At 37.0% G+C, this 24659-nt stretch overlaps 2 protein-coding genes across 2 annotated transcripts in view; both read right to left on the reverse strand.

Moving 5' to 3' along the window:
- On the reverse strand, positions 16228-19446 carry LOC109225323 (glucan endo-1,3-beta-glucosidase-like). The gene is made up of 3 exons (XM_019389946.1): positions 18034-19446; positions 16995-17382; positions 16228-16447 (listed from the first exon to the last, which is right to left on the reverse strand). The coding sequence occupies exons 1-3, from the start codon at positions 19108-19110 to the stop codon at positions 16419-16421; spliced, it is 1494 nt and encodes a 497-aa protein (XP_019245491.1). The 5' UTR covers positions 19111-19446; the 3' UTR covers positions 16228-16418.
- The window catches only part of LOC109225325 (DNA replication complex GINS protein PSF2), a 9624-nt gene continuing 4703 nt past the window's right edge, over positions 19739-24659 (reverse strand). The window contains exons 4-8 of the mRNA XM_019389947.1: positions 21482-21578; positions 21380-21410; positions 21202-21297; positions 20299-20451; positions 19739-20058 (exon numbers count right to left, since the gene is read on the reverse strand). Coding sequence (XP_019245492.1) covers positions 20038-20058; positions 20299-20451; positions 21202-21297; positions 21380-21410; positions 21482-21578 — 398 coding nt within the window. The 3' untranslated portion in view covers positions 19739-20037. The remainder of the gene's footprint in view (positions 20059-20298; positions 20452-21201; positions 21298-21379; positions 21411-21481; positions 21579-24659) is intronic.

Genomic DNA, 24659 nt, shown 5'->3' on the forward strand with positions numbered 1-24659 from the left:
TTAAGAGTAGTACAATATATATATATATATATNTATATATATATATATATATATATATATATATATATTTTCGTCTCAGATTATCCATCGTATTTCTCGTTTACACGCTCCTTATAAGATATTACATAAAAGAAATTTTTAATTATTTTGTCTTTGTTTATGTCTTAAAATATACTCTTCCGGTCCCCTTTAATTAATTTTTTGGCTGTTTTTACTATATCGAGGAATTTACTTTTTAGCAATAATTAGCAATAAAAAAGATTATATTAACTTTAATTTGTTCATTAAAAATATAATAAATTCTTCTAGGCTCTTTACTCCAGACAACTTTAGAAAAAAAAAAGTTAATTCATTCTTGATATCTGAAAAAAATTCAATATTGTAGACCACAAGGAAAAGGCCAAAAATTCAATTAAAATGGACTAGAGAGAGTAATCTCTCTCCATTTAATATTTACTCATAATTGAAGTATACGTAGATTTCAAAAATAATTAATATTAAGGGTAGAATAGGAAAAAAATATTAATTTGATCTTGAACTTCTAAAATGATAAATAATTTGAGACAATTATATTTAAAAACCACGACAGAAAATTTAAGGCGGAGGGAGTATATCTCACCAAGAAAAGGGCATACCACTTTGGATTAATTTAATCACATTAATGGGTGTTTTAGTACTGTTTTTATTCTACTTAACTCTTGTGCTTTATAATCTGTCATTTAATATTATGTCGCTCAAAAATATTTTAAATAGTACTAATATTATGTCATAGTATTAATTATAAGGAATCTTTGGTTAAATTACTTTCATCTGTTAATTAAATGAATAAATTAATGGCTACACTTTTTGAAGGAGTAATAAAGACGGAATTGTCAATTGTTTTTAACTACTAATTTTCTTTGATTAAAGTGACATATAAAAGGGACCGAAGGAATCGAGGAAGCAGTACTTTTATATTTTCAAAAGATGGTAAATATTCATCAGTATTTACATTAAATCGATCAATTTTAATTAATAATATCATACTATGCAAGAATCAAGATAAGTACTATCTTTTTACATTACTTTTTTTTCCTTATTAAAAAATGTTGTATGAAAATCAATTATCTGTCCAAGTAGCCACGAGCTGATAGTTATGCCACTTCTTTTGTCCTTTTTTTCTTTAGAAAATTAGATCCTTTTATTTTTGGTGTATTAGTACAAATTATAAAGCTCTAATTATATAAGATAAATCCTTTTCATTTCGATGGTTAAAAAGTGTTTTCAACTTCAGGTGACGACGTAAAAAGTAATCATTATAATTATGGAGTATTTAGGGAGAGGAACTTATTACTCCTAAACTTTCCATAGAGTATAAAAGCTCAATACGGAAGGTTTATTCCTGAGAGGCGCACAATTTCAGAAATTTATAATTTATCAAAAAAAAGAAGAGTAATTGTATCATGATGTCCGGGACTTATATTAGAGTCTGACTAAATTCGATTTGCGCCAGAAAGTCACAATATTGGGAGTACATACCTCTCTAGGAATTTCAGAATTTATCAATATACACAAACCAAAACTTATACTCACTCCGTCCTAATTTATGTGTCATACTTTCATTTTTTTTTTTCTAAAAGAATGTCGTACTTCTTTATTTAGAAATAATTTAACTTTAAATTTTTTACTTTATCTTTAATAAAATAATTTACGGCCACACAAATATCTAAATTTGTTTTCCACTACAAGTTTTAAGAGTCTTTATTTCTTTCTTAAAATCAGTATCGAATCAAACACTGCCACATAAATTGAGACGGTGGGAGTATCAGAAAGAAGCATGTTGGTGTACATCTAGTAAAAAAAAGCTGGAATTAGCTTCGAACGTTGTCGCTAAATCGCACGTAGCTAGCAGAATTTGTTGATAATCCGTCGCTAAATGAGATTAGCGACGAATTTCTCTATTTAGCTACAGAATTTGTCCGTCGCTAAAACTAGATTTTTTAATAGTTTATTCACAATTTCTAAAGTAAATAAAAATGATTACAATTACATTTATAAGATATTCTTACTTGATTACAATTGAGATGCCTTGATTAAAAAGGAAATATCGTGTGACAATGGATGTACACTGAAATAGGAAACATGTACTCCAAAATAGCATGGTTTTGTTACAAATATATCTGTAATATCACGAGTTCAAAATATATCACGCAAGGTTCGAGCCGTAGAAGCAGATATCAATTCTTGTATTAGAGTAGGTTATTTACATCATATTCTTGGAGTGCGACTTTCTTGAACTTTCATAAATACGACATGCTTTGTGCACCAAACTGTTTTTATATCACGAGCTCAAATTGTTGAGAGATAAGGTTAGGACATGTCCTCATTTTGACAACTAACAAGTCTTCCAAACAAAGTTGTTTGTGCTCAAAGGCACCACATACATCAATCATGTCAAGGAAAAGCAAGAAGACGTGAACGGGTACACTCATATTATATATATATATATATATACGTTAGCATTTTTAGTTTAATCGATTAGACAAATAAGTATTTAAGTTATTTTTTGTTTTTGCTTCCTCTTATTTGGAAGATCAACTGTGGTTCTTTACATATTGGCGTTTAGATAATAGTTGGTTGAAATTGAAGGAAAAAAATTATTTCTAGTGGAAGTTATCTTTAAATATGAATTTCACTTTAAAAAATTAAAATTTTACGAGTGAAAATCATTATTTATTTGAAATACTTCTCAAGAATGTTTGTAAATAGCGAAGTTAAATATTTTCAAATACGTAGCCAGAACTAGTACTCTTTTCATCCCAATTTACAAAGTTTAAAATAAAGAAAAAACTTTTAAAATTTGCGGTCTAAAACAAAAAATAAATATTTATTTGAAATAAATCATATTATTAAAGTACTATAAAAAGTTTAAAGTTAAATCATTTCTAAATTAGAAAATATGAGATTCTTTTTTGAAAAGATTAAAAAGATAAAATATGCTACATAAATTAGAACGAGGAGAGATATGCAAATATTATACTCAATATTTACAAAAAAACTGAATTCAATTTACATATTGAACCTCAGTATTTCCAAATATTGAAATATTTTTGCTTTTTAAAGGTTAAAAGACAATAACATTTTACCACTTAACTAACTTCTCTCAAGATTAGCGTACTCCATTAAACTAAATTGTGAATGAATATAATTTTGGCAAATTCTTGTCCTTATTACATCCCTTATTTTTTTCATTTCAGTCTTAGAGTGAACATCTCGTGATCCTTACAACAACTACATGTTTTTGTTTGTGTTTCAGACAAATCATAGATCCTACCAAATTTATATTTGTCTTATAAAAAGGTACGTGACAATGTTTGTAGGCCAGCAAAATTTCACACCTGTAGCTCAACGACAAAGTTTTCTTTTCCCTATATACATGGTAAAAAATTTACCGAAAATCATTCAAATTTATTATGATTAAATAATAAATTAAGGTGAGAATGAATAAAAATTAACTATAATTTAGGGATAACCATACTATAGTTTTGTATAATCATATTTGTAAAGTCATGTATCATACAACAACAACAACAACAACAACAAACTTAGTGAAATCTCACTGATGGGATCCGGGAAGGGTAATGCGTACGCTATAGGTGTTTAACGGGCGGGCTGGGACGGGCTGTACACAAAAAAAATCAGCTCGTACGGTAATCGTTCCGGGCTGTTAGCGGGTTGTGTTTTTGCGGGTTTTATCGGGCCCGTACGGGTTCGGGCTTAAACGGGCCGGACCGTGCTGTGCTAATTAAATTTTGTTAGCAACGGTACACAAATTAAAAAAAAAATAAAAATTTAACCCATTAACGGGCTGAACCGGGCTGCAGCCCGTTAACAATCCGTTAACGGGTTAGCGGGCTTAGCGGGTTTCGGTGCACCGAAATCCAAAATGTGTTCGTCTAAAATCCGCTCCCCGTCTAACCCGTCCCAGCCCGCCCTATATGCTACAGTAGCGGGCTGACCCGGGCTGAAGCGGGCTGAAAACGGGTCAGCCCGGCCCGATTAACAGGTATAGCGTACGCAAACCTTACTCCTACCATGCGGAGGTAAAGAGGTTGTTTCCAAAAGACTCTCGGCGCAGTAAAGACATATATCATGTATTTATTAAATTAATGTAAATAGTCCGTGTCAATAAATTTTTTTCCTATACTCCCTCCGGATCACTTTAAGTGATTTTCTGGATCTTTTCACACATATTAAGTAATCCACTAATTGACGCCTTAATTTGCTCATTAAAATACAACAAATACTCCTAGGCTTTTTGCTCCAAAGGCAACTTGGGAAAAAAGAAATTAATTTTTTGTTGATATTTGAAAAAATCAAATTTTATGGACCACAAAAAAAATTAAAAATTAATTAAAATGAACCGGAAGAAGTATACCATATGTATTTTTTCCTAAGCTCGAATCTCCTAGAATTTAGCGAATTAGCAACCATCCATTCGAAAAAATAAAAAAAAGAACAATTAAAAAATCACAAATTTTGTTCTTTTGTTTCAGAAGGGGTTGTCGGCACTGAAGTTTGGGTAAGAGATAAGAATATTCTGTGGTTAGCACCGTTATTTAATGATCATGGAAGTACTTAAATTGCAATTTGCATCTATAATTTACTACTTTATTTAATTATACGAATTTATAAGCTCAATTATGATAAAAAATTAACTAACTGCACAAGATCTTATGTACGCCACTGACATGAATTAGTGTGGTAATAATGATCATTAATTCATAGACCCATCTTGGGATGGTTGGGGTTATAATCCCTCTGTAATACACACACAAACTTAAACAAAGTACTCGACAGCTTGCTCTATTTGGAGTTTGTAATTAGTAATTCGTTTATTTTTACTTGTCCACTATATGAAAAATATATTTTTATTTTTATTTGTCAATTTTTAGCAAATCAAGAGAAGACCATATTTTTTTCCTATTTTACTTTTATCATTAATTACTCATTTTACAAATTATTTTCCAAGATTTCACAAATTACTATCATTATTATGGGTACTGTAGTTGTTTACCTCGAAAATACGAGTAATAATTAAACTTGGTTTGTGGTTTTAAAGATACGTGATTTAGTTCAATACCAATTAATAATCAAGAAATATGAAATAGAGATGAAAGATAGAAGTGAATCAAATCAATATTAGCCAACAGCAATGACCTCGAGAAGGTGACCTCGAGGTGGCTTAGGGCAGTAAGAACAACTAAGAGAATCAAAATAAGAACAATTTAAGCTAAGGAACAATTATGATGAACAACAGGCAAAAGTAGAGAGTATATTCTTTGTTCAGTAAAATATAGTTTTACAAATGATTGGGGTCACCCTTATATAGTGGGGGAATCCTAAATAAGGAATATTTCCATTTACAGTAGGGAATATTCTTGGTACAGCTGTCCAACCGTCTAGTGCGGAATTGTACGATCCTATTCTGTGATTTGCGCCATGACTTTGGGGACGTGGCAGAAATCTAGCTCCTTCTAGTACAAATCCATAACGGTGCTATTTTGGGGTCGAGCACACCTGACGTCGGCGTTCCTCGAACTCCTGCTTCCGGGCACTACACTCTATCTTCGAGCTTGAGTCTGGTTCACCAGTTTCGATCTTGACCTTCTTCGGACCCGATTCTAGGTCGGAACCTCGTGCTTCTACATCGGGGGTATATGATTTTGACCGTATACAGATAGTCCCCGCGTTTCTTAGAATAAGATGATAAGAAACGATTTGCATCTCGACCTCCCCAAGCTTCTCATGATGACGTCATGCTCGTGACGTAGGCACTTGAAATGACCGGAAATGTCACGTCGGCGCTCTTCCCCAAAACATCAGATGCGTGTCAGTGTTGGTTGGCCACTTGCACCGTCGATCCGTTACCGTCTTTCTATAAATAGGAGGCTATTCTGCTAAACAAAGAACTGTACTTTTCACATCTTTTTCTACTTTTGATCTTCTCCCTTCCTTGCTTCCTTCTTCAACCATTTATTTCCATGGTTCAAACATGTGAACACAAGGTCACATGGCAGCAATTTTACCAGTTACGCCAAGGTTCTCTTTTTCAAAGCTTCGATTTGAAACAACGCGAGAAGGACGTTGAATCCTTCTCGCATCAGATACGCGAACTTCACACTGCTGCTCATCTCTCTTAACTTCAACCTGGTGTAGCACTTCATTCCTTTTGCTCTCCATGGAATGAGGTGACACTGTCGTCTACTAACTTTTGCATCCCACCCCGGACAATGCCCCAAGGATAAAAAATTCTTGGATCGTTGCTTGTGCATCTTGCAACCCTTTTGATTTTTCTTGTGATAGAAGGTGAATCTACATCTTCTGGTCTTTTCTTTTGTTGCTCCCTTTTTAGTGGACTATGTCCCAAAATTTCAACGAAATGCTCAATCTCTGTTGCTGGTAATATAGTTACATTCATCGAGGGTTTTCTGCCCTAAATCTCTTCGGGCGTACATACATTTTTCAAAGATCGGAAGTGGAGTCCCCAGGGAGGAGATTCCCGAAGATGGTGCTCTCGAGGACACGGCCTTAAGAGTATATTAGGTTGTTAGCCTTTGTTTCTTGTTTCTTTGTTCTTTCGAGAATACCCTTCATGGATATTTTATATTTTGTAACCATCTCTTGTAAATATAAAAGGATCTCTTCGTCTTACTTTTTGGCTCGTGTTGAATTTTCATTCCATCTTTATCTGCGAAAAAATTCAATGGCATAACTTTGGTGACTGGCCCGAACACTGGACTCAGAACATAATATACCCTTAGGTTTTAATCGATCAATACAATACCCCTTAAGGTTTTTGTTAACCCTCGAGCCAGGCTCAAGTTGATTTGATGCGAGCTCGGAATAATAGGACTCTGGAGTCCGAGTTGAGTGAGAGCGAGGTCTTGAACTCCAAATGGTTTGGCCCTTAAGCTCTCTTAAGTTGGACCTTAGGCTCTTTAGGTCGGCCCTTGGGCTCTTATATATCGGCCCTTAGGCTCTTTAAATTGGGCCGATTCGGCCTCTTAGAATGGCTATATAGTTTTTCCCTCCTTTCGACTTAAAAGACTTAGTGAGAATTTAATTATGCCTTAGCATGTGTTTTTTGCACCCGTAGGTTTTTTTCGAAGGTTCAACATTTTGGAACCTTATTACTAATTTGTTTGTGTAAATATAATCGAATACTTCTCGAGGTATTTCCGAAGGCCGATGTTATCGAAGCCCTTGGATTATTCGAGGCCTGAATTTATCGAATCCCTTTATATTTTGCTTTTTCCGAGGGTAGCCTGATTTAACCGGTTTTTACAAAGTGTTTGAAGGCCTTTAATTTACGGCGGAAGTCGGACGTCTCGGAGCCGCGTTATTTCGGTCGTAGCCTTTTATATGACCGTATTCTTTAATATGGCTGTAACCTTTGGGTGTGTCTCTTGGACTTGTTCCCTGATAACTTTTCGAACTTGTTCGAAAAGTTAGTCCCCGAGTATATTGGCCTTGGCCTTTGTTTCGTGGGGATGCCTCTTTGAGGTCTTATGAGTCCGAGTTTTTGGTGACTCGGATGCATTGACTGTCAATGACAGTCCCCGAGTATTCGCGGTGTTCTTATGCTTTAACTCTTGCCGGTAAAACTCATTTGGGACAAAATCCGATGTAAGGGAAAAAGAGTGCAACGCCTAAGGCCTTCGTGTAGAAATATGATGCCTTCGAGATCGTATGCCCTCGATCGACAGCCTGTAATGAGTTAGCTTTGAACTCAAATGGACAAAAGGATAAAGTCGTACCTTAGTAGTAGTACCATTTGAGCAATGATATGTTCCAATTGTTTGGCAGTTGTCGACTTTCCATTGTGCTGAGTTTATAAGATCCTTTACCGACAATTCCGAAGACTCGATACGGTCCTTCCCAATTCGGGCCAAGTTTCCCTTCATTTGGGTCTCGAGTATTGAGGGTGACCTTCCGTAGGACAAGGTCCCCGATTCCAAAATGTCGAAGGTTGGTTCTTCTGTTGTAGTATCTTTTGATCCTTTGCTTCTGTGCGACCATCCGAATGAGTGCTGTTTCTCGCTTTTCGTCCAATAACTCGAGGCTGGCGTTCATGGCCTTGTGGTTGACTCCTCCGATGCATGCCGAAACCTGGCACTGGGCTCTCCAACTTCGATGGGGATGAGGGCCTCGGAGCCATATACTAGAGAGAACGGGGTGGCCCCCGTACTAGACTTTGACGTGGTCCAATACGCCCAAAGGACCTCGGGTAAAAATTCTCTCCATTTCCCCTTTGCATCGTCCAGTCTTTTCTTCAAGTTCTGAATGATAGTTTTATTTGTTGACTCGGCCAGTCCGTTTCCGGTTGGGTGGTACGGTGTCGATAAAATCCTCTTTAATTTATGGGCTTCGAGGAACTCTGTTACCTTGCTACCGATGAATTGCTTTCCGTTGTCACACACGATCTCGGCAGGTATCCCGAAACGACATATAATGTGGTCCTAGATAAAGTCAATAACTTCTTTTTCTCGGACCTTCTCGAAGGCCTGCAACTCCACCCACTTAGAGAAATAGTCAGTCATAAACGGGATAAATTTAGCTTTACCTGGGGCCGTTGATAGGGGGCCGACTATATCCATTCTCCATTTCATGAAAGGCCACGGGGATAGGACCGAATGAAGTTGTTCTCCAGGCTGATGGATCATTGGTGCGAATCGTTGACAGTTATCACATTTTTCGACAAATTCCTTGGTATTCTTTTCCATGATATCCCAGTAGTAACCTGCTCTGATAATTTTCCGAATCAAAGACTCGGCGCCGGAGTGATTCCCACAAGTGCCTTCATAGACTTCTCGAAGGACATAATCGGTGTCTCCTGACCCCAAACATACTGCCAACGGCCCATCTAACTTTCTCCTATACAGTATTCCATCTTCATCCAATGCAAACCTAGCAGCCTTGGCTCGTAAGGTCCTCGATTCTTTGTGGTCCGGGGGAAGTTTTCCATTTTTCAAATAGTCAATATATTTATTCCTCCAATCCCATGTTAGGTTTGTTGAATTTATATCTCGGCATGACCCTCTTCAGCCACAGACCTTGATAATTGGACAACAGCTCCTGGGACGATGTCATCTTCTTTGATCGAGGATCCCAGATTAGCACGTGCGTCGGCTTTGCTATTTTGCTCTCGAGGCACGTGGTCCAGAGTCCATTCCTTGAAGCGGTGTAGAGTTACCTGTAGCTTACCCAAGTACCATTGCATTCTGTCTTCCCGAACCTCGAAGTTTTTGTTTACTTGGTTTACGACCATTAGAGAGTCGCACTTGGCCTCGATGACTTCTGCTCCCAAGCTTTTAGCTAACTCGAGACCTGCAGTCATGGCCTCATACTCGGCCTCATTGTTAGTCAATCTTGGAGTTCTGATAGATTGCCTAATAGTATCACCCGTGGGTGGTTTCAAGACGATGCCGAGTTCGGACCCCTTCAAATTCGAGGCACCGTCCATGAAAAGGGTCCATACCCCCGATGTTGTACCCGAGTTTAGCAGGAGTTCTTTCTCCACTTCGGGTACGAGGGTCGGCGTAAAATCGGCCATGAAGTCAGCTAGGATTTGAGACTTGATGGTCGTTCGGTGTTGATATTCGATATCGTACCCGCTAAGTTCTATGGCCCATTTGGCCAATCGGCCCGATAGCTCGGGCTTATGCAAAACATTTTGAAGAGTGTAAGTGGTTAATACACATATATGATGACATTGAAAATAGGGTTTTAACTTTCGAGATGCGCTTATCAATGCAAGTGCCAATTTCTCTAAATGAGGGTACCTAGTTTCAGTATCTCCTAGAGTTCGGCTTACATAATAAACAGGAAATTGCGTACCTTGCTCTTCTAGAACTAGTACCCCACTTACCGCTATCTCGGATACTGCCGGGTATAGATAAAGCCTTTCATCTTCCTTCGGGGTGTGAAGCAAAGGCGGGCTTGACAGATATCGCTTTAATTCTTCCAAGGCTTGCTGACATTCCGGGGTCCACGCAAAATTCTTTTTCTTTTTGAGCAAGGAAAAGAACCGGTGACTCCGATTCGATGATCTCGAAATGAATCCACCCAATGCAGCTATTCGCCCTGTTAGCCTTTGCACGGCCTTCACACTATCCACGATCGTGATGTCCTCGATAGCCTTGATCTTATCGGGATTGATTTCAATACCCCGATTCGATACCATGAAGCTGAGGAACTTCCCCGAGCCAACTCCTAAGGCACATTTCTCAGGGTTAAGCTTCATGTTGTATTTTCTCAAAATTGCAAACGTTTCCTGCAAATGTACTAAATGGTCCTCTGTGCGCAGGGACTTAACCAACATGTTATCAATATAGACTTCCATTGTTTTACATATTTGTTCTTCAAACATTTTGTTAACTAGGCGTTGGTATGTAGCTCCTGCGTATTTTAGTCCAAAGGGCATTACGTTGTAACAATAAGTTCCAAACTTAGTTATAAATGAAGTCTTTTCCTGGTCCACCGCGTTCATCTGAATTTGATTGTACCCGGAGTAGGCAACGAGAAAAGTTAGGATCTCGTGGCCAGCCGTAGAATCGATCATTCGGTCGATGTTTGGCAATGGGAAAGAATCTTTCAGACATGCTTTGTTCAAGTCCTTATAAACCACACACATTCTAAGCTTATTCCCCTTTTGAGGAAGAACAACTACGTTTGCTAACCATTCGGGATACTTTACCTCCCGAATGGATCCTATTTTAAGGAGTTTGGTTACCTCATCTTTTATGAAGGCATGCTTTACCTCGGACTGAGGCCTCCTCTTTTGCTTTACTAGTTTGAACCTGGGATCGGTGCTCAACCGATGTGTGGTGATTTCTGGCGGGATCCCTGTCATATCTAAGTGGGACCAAGCAAAGCAATCCATATTATCAATAAGAAATTGAATGAGTTTTTTCCTGAGTTTGGGGGTTATTCCCGTTCCCAGGTATACCTTTTTCTCGGGCATGTACTCGATCAAAATGACCTGCTCCAGTTCCTCGATAGTTGATTTTGTCGCATCAGATTCTTTGGGAACGATGAAGGTTTGAGGGGTAAGGAAATCCTCATCTTCGTCTTCGATCACCTGTTGCTTTGACTTCATCGAGGCTGGAGGCGGTAATTGCTATTTGGTGGCTTGCTTATCTTTAGGACTCGACTTTTCCGAGGTCGGAGGCTCTGGAATCGGTCCTACTTCCTCGATCGCAAACATCTCCTTTGCAGCATGTTGCTCCCCGTAGACTGTTCTTATCCCTTCCTCTGTCGGGAACTTCACCATCTGGTGAAGAGTTGAAGGCACTGCCCTCATGTTGTGTATCCATGGTCTCCCGAGGAGTGCGTTATACCTCATATCACCTTCGATGACATGGAACTTTGTATCTTGTTTGGTCCCGACTACGTTTACTAGCAAGATGATCTCTCCCTTTGTTGTTTCGCTTGCTATGTTGAAGCCATTCAGGACCCCGGATACAGGTACGATATGATTTTGTTGGCCGAGTTATTCCACGATCCTCACTCTGATTATATTTGCTGAGCTACCTGGATCCACTAAAACACGTTTAACTTGAATTTTATTCAAAAGGATAGAGATTATCAGGGCGTCGCTATGAGGCTGGGATATGCCTTCTACTTCTTCGTCACAGAATGATAAGACGTCCTCGGGCACATAACTCCGGGTCCGTTTTTCCCTGGTGATCGACATTTTGGTACGCTTGATTATGGGTCGTTGAGGGACGTCGACTCCGCCAATGATCATGTGGATCACATGTTGTGGTTCTTCCTGTTTGTTTCTCCTTGCATCTCTCTCCATGAGATGATTCTTAGCCCGATCACTTAGGAATTCTCGAAGGTGACCCTCGTTAAACAGGCGAGCCACTTCTTCCCTTAGCTGTCTGCAATCTTCTGTCCGATGACCATGTGTAGCATGATATCTGCACATCAAGTTCGGATTTCTTTGAGAAGGATCGGTCTGTATTGGCCTGGGCCACTTGGTGTCCTTAATTCTCCCAATAGCGGAGACAATCCCTAATGCATCGATGCTGAAGTTGTATTATGATAATCGAGGAGCTTCTGCGGGGTCGGAGTACTTGTCAAATCCACTTTTGCTCATGAGTCCCCGAGAACTTTGACCTCGATCGTTTCTTCGATCACTCCGAAGAGTGTTGCGACTCGGGCTGCTGTCCCTTCGATCGGCATATGGCTGATACCGCTCTTTGTTGAATCTCGATTCTCGTTCTTTATCCTTAGGGGGTTTGGCTGCGAATCTGATAGGATACACTGAACCCGAAGGGGCTCCCAACTCGTCGTCCTCGACCCTGATCTTTGAATGATAACTATTATGCACATCCGACCAAGTCACAGCTGGATATTCAATCAAGTTCTGCTTTAACTGCCGAGAAGCGATCGAACTTCTTTCATTCAGGCCTTGCATAAAGGCCCGCACTGCCCAGTCATTGGAGACCGGTGGTAATTCCATTCTTTCCATCTGAAATTGGGACATGAACTCCCTTAGCATCTCATCGTTCCTTTGCTTAATTTTGAAGATGTCCGACTTTCTCGTGGCCACCTTTATGGCCCCGGCGTGCGCTTTCACGAAGGCATCCGCTAACATAGCAAACGAATCAATAGAGTCAGGAGCTAAGTTGTGATACCAAATCATGGCTCCCTTTGATAGTGTTTCTCCAAACTTTTTCAACAGCACTGACTCGATTTCATCATCATTCAAATCATTCCCTTTGATTCCGCAAGTGTACGAAGTGATATGCTCGTTGGGGTCCGTTGTTCCATTGTATTTGGGTATGTCGGGCATGCAAAACTTTTTGGGAATGGGCATCGGACCTGCGCTTTGAGGGAATGGTTTCCGTATGAATTTCTTGGCGTCTAAACCTTTCAAAATTGGAGGTGCCCCTGGTATCTGATCTACACGGGAGTTATTGGTCTCCATTTTTTTATCATTGTCTTCAATTTTCTTTTCCCCGGACTCAATCCTCTTAGTGAGCTCTTCGAGCATTTTCAGAATCGTGGGGTCAGTCCCCGAGTCGTTTTCATTAGATCTCTCTGGCGTTGGCTCAGCATGTTGATTGTTTTCATGTTCAGCTACGCAGGTTTAATTTTGACTTTGCAGTTGAGCGATTGCGACTTGCTGAGCCTGCAACTTCTCGAATATCACTTGGAGACTGACTCCCCCATCTCCTACTCTTGGAGTTCCTTGGTCCCCTGGTCGGGCTTCCCTGCGTGCGTTCCCCCTCTGGTCTTTGCCTGCATCTGTGTGTAGAACATTGTGTGAAATAATATCAACTGGATCCATATTTGGCACTCCCTCCGAGTTTATGGGTGGTACACCGACCCCTATACCGTTGTTTTCTCCAAGACCCTCACTGTCATGAACAGGTGCGTTTTGTGTGCTAGACATGTTCAAGCTGAAAATCAAAAAATCTTGACAAGAAAAAGTGTAAAGACAACGTGTGTAACGAGAATCAGTAAAGAAATAACCACTATTATCTTTAGCCCCACGGTGGGCGCCAAACTGTTAACCTCGAAAATACGAGTAACAATTAAACTTGGTTTGTGGTTTTAAAGATACGTGATTTAGTTCAATACCAATTAATAATCAAGAAATATGAAGTAGAGATGAAAGATAGAAGTGAATCAAACCAATATTAGTCAACATTAATGACCTCGAGAAGGTGACCTCGAGGTGGCTTAGGGCAGTAAGAACAATTAAGTAAGAGAATCAAAATAAGAACAATTTAAGCTAAGGAACAACTCTAATGAACAGCAGGCAAAAGTAGAGAGTATATTCTTTGCTCAGTAAAAGATGGTCTTATAACAAATGATTGGGGTCCCCCTTATATAGTGGGGGAACCCTAAATAAGGAATATTTTCATTTACAGTAGGGAATATTCTTGGTACAGCTGTCTAACCGTCTAGTACGGAATTGTACGATCCTATTCTGTGATTTGCGCCATGACTTTGGGGACGTGGCAGAAATCTAGCTCGTTCTAGTACAAATCCATAACGGTGCTATTTCGGGGTCGAGCACACCCGACGTCGGCGTTCCTCGACTCCTGCTTCCGGGCACTACATTCTATCTTCGAGCTTGAGTCTGGTTCACCGGTTTCGATAGTGACCTTCTTCGGACTCGAGTCTAGGTCGGAACCTCGAGCTTCTACATCAGGGGTATATGATTTTGACCATATACAGTAGTAAAATATGCACTTCATTTATTATTTCTTAAGGGGCATGCCAAGTCCATTGTGAACAAGTAAAAGTAAACGGACGAAGTATGTGTGTATAATTTAGAGAAAACTTACTGGTGATTGAATCACCTCTTACGTCTTAAACTCTCAACCTGGTGCCAATTAAATTTTTAAGAGATTTAAGTTATGAACACTAACAAAGTAAAGTTTTCCTTACATTGTGAGTGAATTTTAATATGTGATATCAAGTTGATTACTATTTTTATTTTAGATTATTAATTAAGACTTATCAAGAAAATAACTTTTTATTATCTAATATTTATAAATATTACCTTTAAAGCGTAGAATTTAAACTCAATTTCAAGAAGTCGGGAGACGATAACAATTCACAAGAAATGTAGAGTAGAATTATCATCCAATCCAGCCTTCAGGTTATTGGCGATTTGCACAAATTAAATTTTTATCCGGTTAAGAAACGTTTCCGAAAAATAGCTTCACGTTAGAATTTTAAAGTAATATTGTTAGAATTTTGAAGAACGCTGTTAGAATTTGAAGTATGCTGCCAGAATTTTGAAGCAAAAATTGTACTTTAAAATTCTGATATAGGGCTATTTATCAAAACATTTTTTAATAATATTAAAATATAAACGATAGTTCTAAAAACTTTTCTTGTCAGGTTAATAGTTCTAAACGACATTGTGAATAGGAGGGCCTTAGAATCACAGGTTTCTATTGGGTTTCTCAATAGAAATGAATCGGCTTATTGCTTCCCTAGTGAGATTTTAACTTATATATACTAATTTTGAAACTTATTTATTCTTACTATTGAAATTTTAATTTAATTACAAGTTCATATACAAATTATCAATTTTATAGAAAAGAATGTATTAGACTCTAATCTTCCATACTTTCTCTCCCTCTTACACTCCAAAACTAAAATTATAAATTAACAGAAGAATGTTTGACCTCTTTCTCCTCAACTTCAGCCATACCTTTACGAGAACAAAGAGATTTGGCATCAAGCAATTCTATTATTTTTTTCTATTTTTTTATTTTCTATTTTTTTCCTGTGTTAAACAATGAATATCACTTTTGAACGAGGGAAGATCGTTAAATTCTTTTAGCTTTTTGGAATCAATAAACAAAATAGTATTAATCAGAAGCGAGTAGATTGAATAGGAAACTATGTTAATCCATTAGTAAGCTTAGAAACTTTGAATTCGAAAATCGAAATTTGCAAAATTATTTTTGTTTGGATTGGGTGTTGTTGCAAATGATTGGGAATATCCTTTGGAGTTTATATCTCAATTTTGAGAGAATTTGGTGAAGATTCGAGGTGGTTTTGGTTGAAATTTCATATTGAAACTCGAAAAAGAAGACATAAACAAATTGTATATATTTTGTATGTCGAGTGTAGAAACGATACAAAATATCTACGACTTACATAATTATATATAAGTTGTATATAAATTTTATGTAAGTTGCAGTTTTTGTATATTTAAGTTGTAGAAAACTTATAGATTTTAACCGAATTTGTATATATTTTGTTAGAAACTTTAGTTACTTTCTGTAAATATAAAAACTTAGACAAAATTGGGTAAATAAGTTTAAAATCTCGTATATATACGAAAAAGTCCCTTCCCTGATTAACCCAATTAGTTGCCCATCTAATCGCTTAAACTAAAACTAGTCGACATATGTATGATTCATGTATCGTATGTGTATAATTGTGTATAATCACTATATAATCTATATATACCGGCTAAAAGATATAAACAGTGAATCTGGCTGGCTATTGTGGTAAAATCCCGTGTTATATTGTCTAAACATTAATATGTTCTTTTGCTTTCTTTACTTTCACTATGAACTAAATTATAGTAGTTAAAAGAATTTTTTTAAATTTCTTAAATATTAATTGTGTCGTTTAATTTTAGTAGAATAGAGTAATTTAATTATTTAAATAAAGAAGAAAGAGAGAACAGAGCGGAGGAGGTCATGACAAATGAAGTAGGCACCATTTTTCATTTACACTAGTAGCCATAAATACATACTACACATCAACAAGATTAGATTAGTTTGTAAAAATCAAAGTACATAGTATATTAAAACAAAATCTTAATGTGTCAAAACTAATCCTTCAAATGTTGGAGTAGCTGCAAAATCTTCCTTTGCTGGCCATAAAACTCAAGATAGGTATTTGCATGTACCATAACCTAAAAATCACAAACAAACAAAAGATCAACGATTAGTCAGTCTTCAATAAAAAAGAAAAATTGTTCCAACTATGTTACAAGGAAAAAAAATGTTGGATTTAACTCATGTACATTAATAATGAAACTAAGTTTTAACGTATTAATATATTTTAACATGTTATAGCTGGTTGTCTACCTTACTTTTCAAATTACTAAACTCATTTACTATGGAAGCTAAATATAAGAACTATTTTAATTTATTAGCTTAAAAAACCTTTAGCTGACCTAATAGCGTAAAAAATCTGTTTCGCTGTCAATTGAAAGAACTGTTACGTTATCAATGTTATAACATATTATAGAATGTTATAACCTTATTATGGATAGTTACATGTAAAAATTATTTTGATGGCGACCTAATAGTATAAAATTAGTGAAGAGTTTTTACGTCATGAATGTATCTTAACATGTCACGTTACTTGCCTTACTATGGTATGATAATGTAAAAATTCTTTTCCACTATCGTTGTATCTAAGTTAAAAATGTTTAGAACGAAGTTTTGGATTCTTACTTGGATCAGCAAAGACGATGACAGCAGAACCTGAGAAGTCACAGTTGAAGTCGTTGCGGCCCTTAGTTTGGTAGTAAGAATTCATGACAAAGGCAGCATGAGACCTAACAGTGTTGGGGTTAAAGCAAAGACCTCCAGCTTGAACAGGGCGGCAATCCACACCTTGATTAGTACATATCCAGTCTATATTGGCTTGTAATTGTGCATCAGTAGCCTCTGGTTTTGGCATGCAGAATTTGTTGCCTAGAACTGGTTTTGGAATTGGCTGTGCAGGGAGTTTCGGCGCTGGCTTTCCTGGTCTTGGAACATGAGGCTTTCCGGGATGTCTTGCTCCCCTTGGCTGTGGCAATGCTGGTTGTGGCTGTGGCAATGCTGGTTGTGGAAGAGGCTGTATTCATCAAAGTTACAAAACTTATTAACAAATTGGAGTTTAAGTACTATGTATTATACTGATAGTGTAAAAAATATCTAACCAGTTATAATTTATAGGTCACGGGTTCGAGCCGCGGAAGAATCACTAATGCTTGCATTAAGGTAGGCTATCTATATCACACCCTTTAGGGTGCCGCCCTTCCCAAGCCATGCTTGAAAGCTGAATGCTTTGTGCATTGGATTGTCTTTTACTCACTCCGGCCCATTTTAAGTGTCTTTTTAGCATTTCACATGTAGTCTAATATAAGTGTCATTTTAACAAACCAAGAAAGCATTAATTTCTTTTCCCCTTCAAATTTACCCTTGCTTTAATAAATGACCAATGCAACTTTCTTAATAATCTTTCCATATTTAAAAAGTGATAAAGGATAATTTAGTCAAATATTTATACAATTAATGTTATTAACTAAATTCCTTAACTGAGTGTGTCAAAACCATAAAAGACACTTAAAAAGGAGCAGAGAGAAATGTATTTTAAGACGTGATTGTAGGTTAGTTATTAATTGGTTGTTAATATTTTAGTTATTAATTGGTTACCAGGTTATCAATTAATGTTATCCAAAATTTACCAGTAATAAACTTATTTTTTCACAATATGTCAAGTTACCTTTGGTGGCAGAGGCAATGGCAGTGGCTCTCCTTTCATGATTCCAATATTATAAACTGGTGTAAAATCAGGCCTAAACAACCCAAAATTCCTCTCAGCAGCAGAACCTGGTTTAGTATTCTCATTAAACAAACCAAAAATATATGTCTCAATTTTCCTATGTGGCATCAATGGTGTCCCTGCCCCAGAAACATATTTCCTAAGTAATCCACCATTATAAGAAGCTGCATTTTCCACAGTACATTGTGGCTCAAAACTTTCACCTAAAGAAGGCCAACCTGTTTCAGCTGCAATAATTTCCACATCTCCATAACCAAGTCTCTTCATTGACATAAACACAGAATCCAACAACATATCAAACATGTTTGTGTACATTTTCTTACTAAACCTATCAAAAACTCCCTTGTTTTGTTTAAACAAAAGGAAATCAACTTGTTGTGGATTGTAAGCAAAATATGGATATGGATTCACCATAAAAGGTCCTTTCGTTTCGCGTAAAAATTGTAACATTGGTGCTAAAATACCAACATCCCATCCTGGTCTAAATCTAGCCATACTTGGTGGATTTGATGATAATAAAATTCCTAAAGAATGTGGTGTTGATACTTTGATTGTATTAATTCCAGATTGAGTTAGTGCTTGATAAAAGGTTCTCATTGCAGGGACTAATTTATTTTGTACTTCTGGTGTTTCCCAATGGAGAATCTCATTTCCTATAGCAATGACATCAATTTTGGTTTGTGGATAAAATGGCTTAATATTTGCTTCCACATAACTCTTAGCATAGCCTATGTCCAACAATTTGGGAATTTCACCATTTGGGACAGTGACAGTAACTGAGATTCCTGTGTTGGCAAAAGCTCTTAAGATATCTGGATTAACATCGAAAATCTTGATTTTGTCAATTATGGTTTTATCTTTGAGAAATTGAGCAACTTGAGATGGTGGAGGTAGGTTGTTGCCAAGGGTGCCATAGTTAACACCTATGGAGGAAACATAAGGAAAACATTGAATAAAGATAGCTGAAATGAACAAGAAGGAAAGGAATGGAGATGTTTTTTTATTAGACATCTCCATTGTTTTTGTACGAGGTTGTTATTGGCAGAGGAAGAATGCAATAGGACATTTATAGAAGGGAAAAGAAAAATAGAGGGACATTTATTTGTATGGTTTTGCGTTAAATACGACGTTGGACCAATGGATGGAAGAGATTGAAGTTCAGAGTTTTGAGGAATAGACAAACTTGTCTGGTAACAAAGGTCAAAGGGCAGCTTAAGATGCGCAAAACTATTGAAAAATGTCCAAAAAATAGCAATGGAGGATATCGTCTTGTTTCTAGTAGCAACTAATATAACATTTTATTTTTCTTGGAGTGGGAATTAGCGATGAATAAATGGAGTGGTGAAGAATGAAATGTGAACTACTTTGGTAAAAATAATCGGATCAATTTTTAAAAAGAACAAAACCGAATCAAATCATCAAAATCTTAAAAGTGTTAAACAATCGAATGGCAGCATCAAACCAAATTTGTTTACAATGATTTATTTCTTCGATTTTATCCAACTTAAGCACATGTTACTACGTCACTAAACAATAGGAGTCATGATGAAAAAAGCTTTGCTATTGTTTAAGTAGATTCACGGAAATGCATTTTGCCTATATGCGTCCAACCAACAGAATATCCAAATCTATAGTCATTTAACAGTTGGGTTTCAAAAATAACTGCAAAAAGGCAATATACATCTACTTAATTGTGCTAGAAATCAATCAGAAAATACAAATTTATGCACCCCTTTTGAGAATTGAATATCAAGAAACAGAATCAAGCATTAATTTTTACTGAATGAGAGTTTCTGTCATTCATTGCTGATAAAAAGAACTGGCAATAAATATGATACAGATACAAAATGGACTTGCATGATAATAGTACTTCCCTTGCTAGTAGAATGCTCAATTCATGTCTCTTTGGAGGGGTCAGGATGAGACTATGATGAGAGAATAGTTTCATCTACCTTTCAGCACACGCTGGATGTCAAAAAAAGAAAAGAAAAATATCGTTAAAAACTGGACATATAGTATAAAGGACCTGTCATTGCTTGCAATATGATAAAACTCAGATCATTTCATATTACAAGTGTGAATGATCCCATAAGGGAGACAACATAGTTAAGTGGTATTAGTTATGTGACGAAAAGTACGGAGACAAATATATACATGCACATGCTTATAAGAGAAAGGAAGAAGAGAAAGTCTTAAGAACTTTACTTTGTCCCTCTGATTCACTGGTTGGCGCTGTCTGCTCGGAATGCTGCCTGATTCTGGTATTGCTTCTGAAGTATTTAGCTTATGAAATGTCTCCAAAGCTTTGGTAACAAATGGGCGTACTATATTTGCTTCCATTGCTGAGAGATTTTTAAGCTGTGAAGTTTCAGGTTAATTTATAAGGGTCTACATTTCTTCCTCAAATAGCAAAAAGCAATTCCACTATAGAAAATCCCCTAAACCCACCCCCACCCACCCACCAAAAGAAAAATAGAAATTACTATATGTCTTTCCCTCTCCACTCTCCCCAACCGTTGTCTCAAATGAAAAGGTTCCACTCCATTATCTTATGGAAAGCTATTGTAAATGATACATGCGTTTCTTCACCTTAAGAGAGGAAGTTTTGGAAAGAACAACTTTAAAATCAATAGTCAGGCATCTATTCCTTTGGCCATTTTCAATCGGGCACAAAGTTATGAGCATTTTCTGAGTGGAAATATATGTTCCTTTCCTCTAATGCAACATAGCCCTAGATAAGCAGGGCAAAACAATTGCATAATAGTTCTTTCATTGTACAATGTACTACATCTATTTGATCAAACAGAGTTGACTTTCTCAATTAGTACACCTTGTCATTCACTGAGTTTGGAGCATCAGCTGAATTTGTAGTATTGAATAAATCCTATAGAATGGATGGCAATTGGGCTTCCATATTTAAGGAGACTAGATCTTATGTAGCTAATAAATCAGTATAACACCGTTTCTTCTTTAACACACCCCCACAGACCCCTCTTATCATATGTTACTTCAGGTTTCATTTTTATAACATGACTAACATATTGATCATCAAAATGACACATGCATCAGAATGAAAATAGCATTTTCAGAAGAGATGAATAACAATACCCTCAACGCATATGTGACCTCCTTAGAAATAATCTCCAAACCAGTTCCAATTTTGTGAAATCGCACATCCTTAATATCTTCAATAAGAGACCTCACCTATTCCACATGTTTGATTCAGAGTTCTGGGTGAATTACTAAACATTTCAGCCAACAGAATTGAGTAAATAACCGAGCTTACCATATAGATGTCAGGAATATCTTCGCGTGCACTAAATCATTGAATATTATCATCAGTAGACCAACATGATAAACCATGATATAAAAATAAGAAACTACTTACTGATCAAAAAGAAGCCTCGAGATTTCAACGTAATGAAATGGTAAGGATTGGAACTTTTCAGAGTCTCTTTCAGCTTCCAAAACTTGGGTTAACTTTTCTAGTCGACAAAGCAGAGATTAGTAAGAACAAAGAACCCAACAAGTACAATCTGCATGCATAAATGATAGAGCACTGAATATGAAAATTCTATTGGAATTGAGATGATTCACAGAGGAAAACCTTATCGTTTCTGGACAAAACTTGATGAGTGAGGGGGCGACAGCAGTCATTATCATGTTATCAAAAAATAATTAATTAACCATCTGGTTATCCGATACATAATAGAGTGGGTTTATCTTGGTTGAAGTAACTTGTGTGCTATATCTAACAAACAAGAAATGAGAGAAGGCACAGAAGTCTTGGTTATAGGAGCCAGATAGCTTTACTAGAAAGTTGCCCAGAACACTTGACATATCTTATGTCAAAATTTCATGGATGCAATACTTTTTTTCTGGGAATTGGTGATACAACACATGCTACTGTAAACCTAGTGAAATTTCCACTAACTAGGAGAGGCTATGGACAAGTTACTTGTGACACCTTAGGCAAATCCCACATCGACAAAACACGGGAGAGATGCTGGGTATATAAATAAACATGCCTTAGATCCTAGTGACGCGTTTTAAACCCGTGACGGCCTAGTCCCAAAGTGGACAATATCACTAGCGGGTTGGCCTGTTACATATGGTATCAGAGTCACTCCGCGTGCAACCTTGAACAGTGGTGGGGCAAACCTCAGCAAGGACGCTGAGTCTCTAAGGGGGGTTTATGTGACACCCTACGCAAGTCCCACATCGACAAAACACGGGAGAGATGCTGGTTATATAAGTAGACATGCCTTAGACCCTAGTGACACGTTTTAAACCCGTGAGGGCCTAGGCCTAAAGCAGACAATATCACTAGCGGGCTGGGCTGTTACATTACTAGCTGGAATGTGGTTTGGATAAACATTAGCCCTCAGTTTTTCTCAAGGGATGTTCTTGAGATTTATCAGGTAATTCAAGCACCAAGAAAGTTGTTAGCGGAATGGGATTTCAGTTCATCAGTTAGAGGTGCGATTGAGAATGATTTAACGTTCTTTTTTCAGCTTATTAGTTGGGTGAAAGCTTCATCTTCGGCAGCACTATAAAGCTTCCCCGACAGTAAAAGCATTTTGCTCCACGCAGGTGTTCTCTAAGCATTCTATTTCCTAATAACAGTGAATACTCAATTTGGCCCAGAAACATTGCAATTGTTACTTTATTCTAATGTGTACAGTTCAGTAATTTTGGCCTCTAACTGCTATTATATCAACTTGCTCTCTAAGAAAAACAAGAAGTTATAGACCTAGACCATGGCAATCTATGTACTAGTATATTACCAATACTGCAATCTCTTTTACAAACTAAAAAGATAAAGTTAGTCAAAACTACAAGGTACGTATTAGAATTGTGTTGGTGTTAATCGATTTCTCGAAGTTTCTGACAAAGAAAATTGAGAGACAAAGTGTTTTAGTTTTTGGTCTCTTGTCCGATATTTCTCAACAGCTTTTGTATATACATGTTTGGACCGGGTTTGCTCTTTGATCTGTGGAGAAGATTTGGGCCTTATTTTATGATGGGCTGCCTTTTTTTACTTGGGTTAAATTAATTGTTGCAGCCCAAAGCCATGTGTTCTAGAAGATCAGAGAACAAGATATATACACCCTGTAAATAGTTTTTTTATTACTTGTATTTATCTGACAGATTAGTTATAGAGTAGGAATTTTTCAGTTACAACTTAGCCATTAGGTGCATGCCATTTGGCATTTCTGTTTTAGCCTAGATTCTTTTTCTTCTTGTATTTATACCTTAGCCTTGTACAGCAGAAAATACACAGAGAAAGAAAAGTTTTCATACGTTGCTCTTCATTATTTTCTACATGTATCAGAGCAGGTCTAATCTGCTCATATTTCAGTACATTTTCTTTCATCATTCTCCTTTCTTAAACAAAATCAATGGGTACTCCTGAAACCCCCATTTCAACTGCTTCTACTACTGCTGTTCCTGCTACAGCAACTCCTGCTGCAGCAGGGATTGTAGACTCAGCTCACCCCTACTACCTTCACCCTTCTTCTTGTTTTTTACTGCAGGGCCCTTCACTGAAGAGCCCTATGAAGATTGGTAGGGAAGAGGGAGGACTTTACATTCTCAAATCAAGTCATTCAGCTGGTGTTTCTAAGAGTTTATCTAAGTCAACTAGTGTTTCTGTTTCCAAAAGGAATTCACATTCCAGTCCTAGTTTTAATTCTTGTTTTGTGTTTTCTGATCCAAATGTAAAAGAAAAGCTATAGCACTATAGATTAGGCCATATGCCATTAAGTAATATGAAGAACATATCATCAGACTACATTCCTAAGTGTTATGTTTTTTCTAGTCCTTGTACTATTTGTCCTATGGCAAGACAGACAAAGTTACCTTTCTCTTTAAGCATCATTTCTACCAAGAAAGTATTTGACATGATACATGTGGATACCTGGGGACCTTATAGCAGCCCTACTCATGATGGTTTTAGTTATTTTCTTACCATAGTTGATGATTTTAGTAGAGGCACTTGGACCTACTTGTTAAGTACAAAGTCTAATGCTTTCACCACTTTGAAATCCTTCTTAACAATGGTAGAAAGACAGTTCCATACTAAAGTAAAAGTTATAAGGTCTGATAATGCCTTTGAGTTAGGAAATGGTAAATTACAATCAGAATTTTTTCTATCCCAGGGTATTATTCACCAAACCAGTTGTGTCCACACTCCACAACAAAATGGAGTGGTGGAAAGAAAGCATAAACACCTACTTGAGATTTCTAGGGCCCTATTATTTCAATCACATTTGCCTAAGGGCTATTGGGGGACTGTCTACTTACTACCACTTTCTTAATCAATAGATTTCCTTCAAGGATTTTGCATTCTAAAACACCTTATGAGATTCTTTTTAAGTCCAAACCAGACTATTCATTTTTGAGGTGTTTTGGTTGTTTGTGTTTTGCTTCTACTACTCCATACCACAGAACTAAATTTGATCCAAGGGCTGTTGCTTGTGTATTCTTAGGGTATCCACATGGTAAGAAGGGGTACAAGGTGCTTGACCTTAAAACTATGAGAACTTTTATTTCCAGGGATGTAG

The sequence above is a fragment of the Nicotiana attenuata genome, chromosome 5 (genome assembly GCF_001879085.1).
Source record: "Nicotiana attenuata strain UT chromosome 5, NIATTr2, whole genome shotgun sequence".
Taxonomy (NCBI): Eukaryota; Viridiplantae; Streptophyta; class Magnoliopsida; order Solanales; family Solanaceae; genus Nicotiana; species Nicotiana attenuata.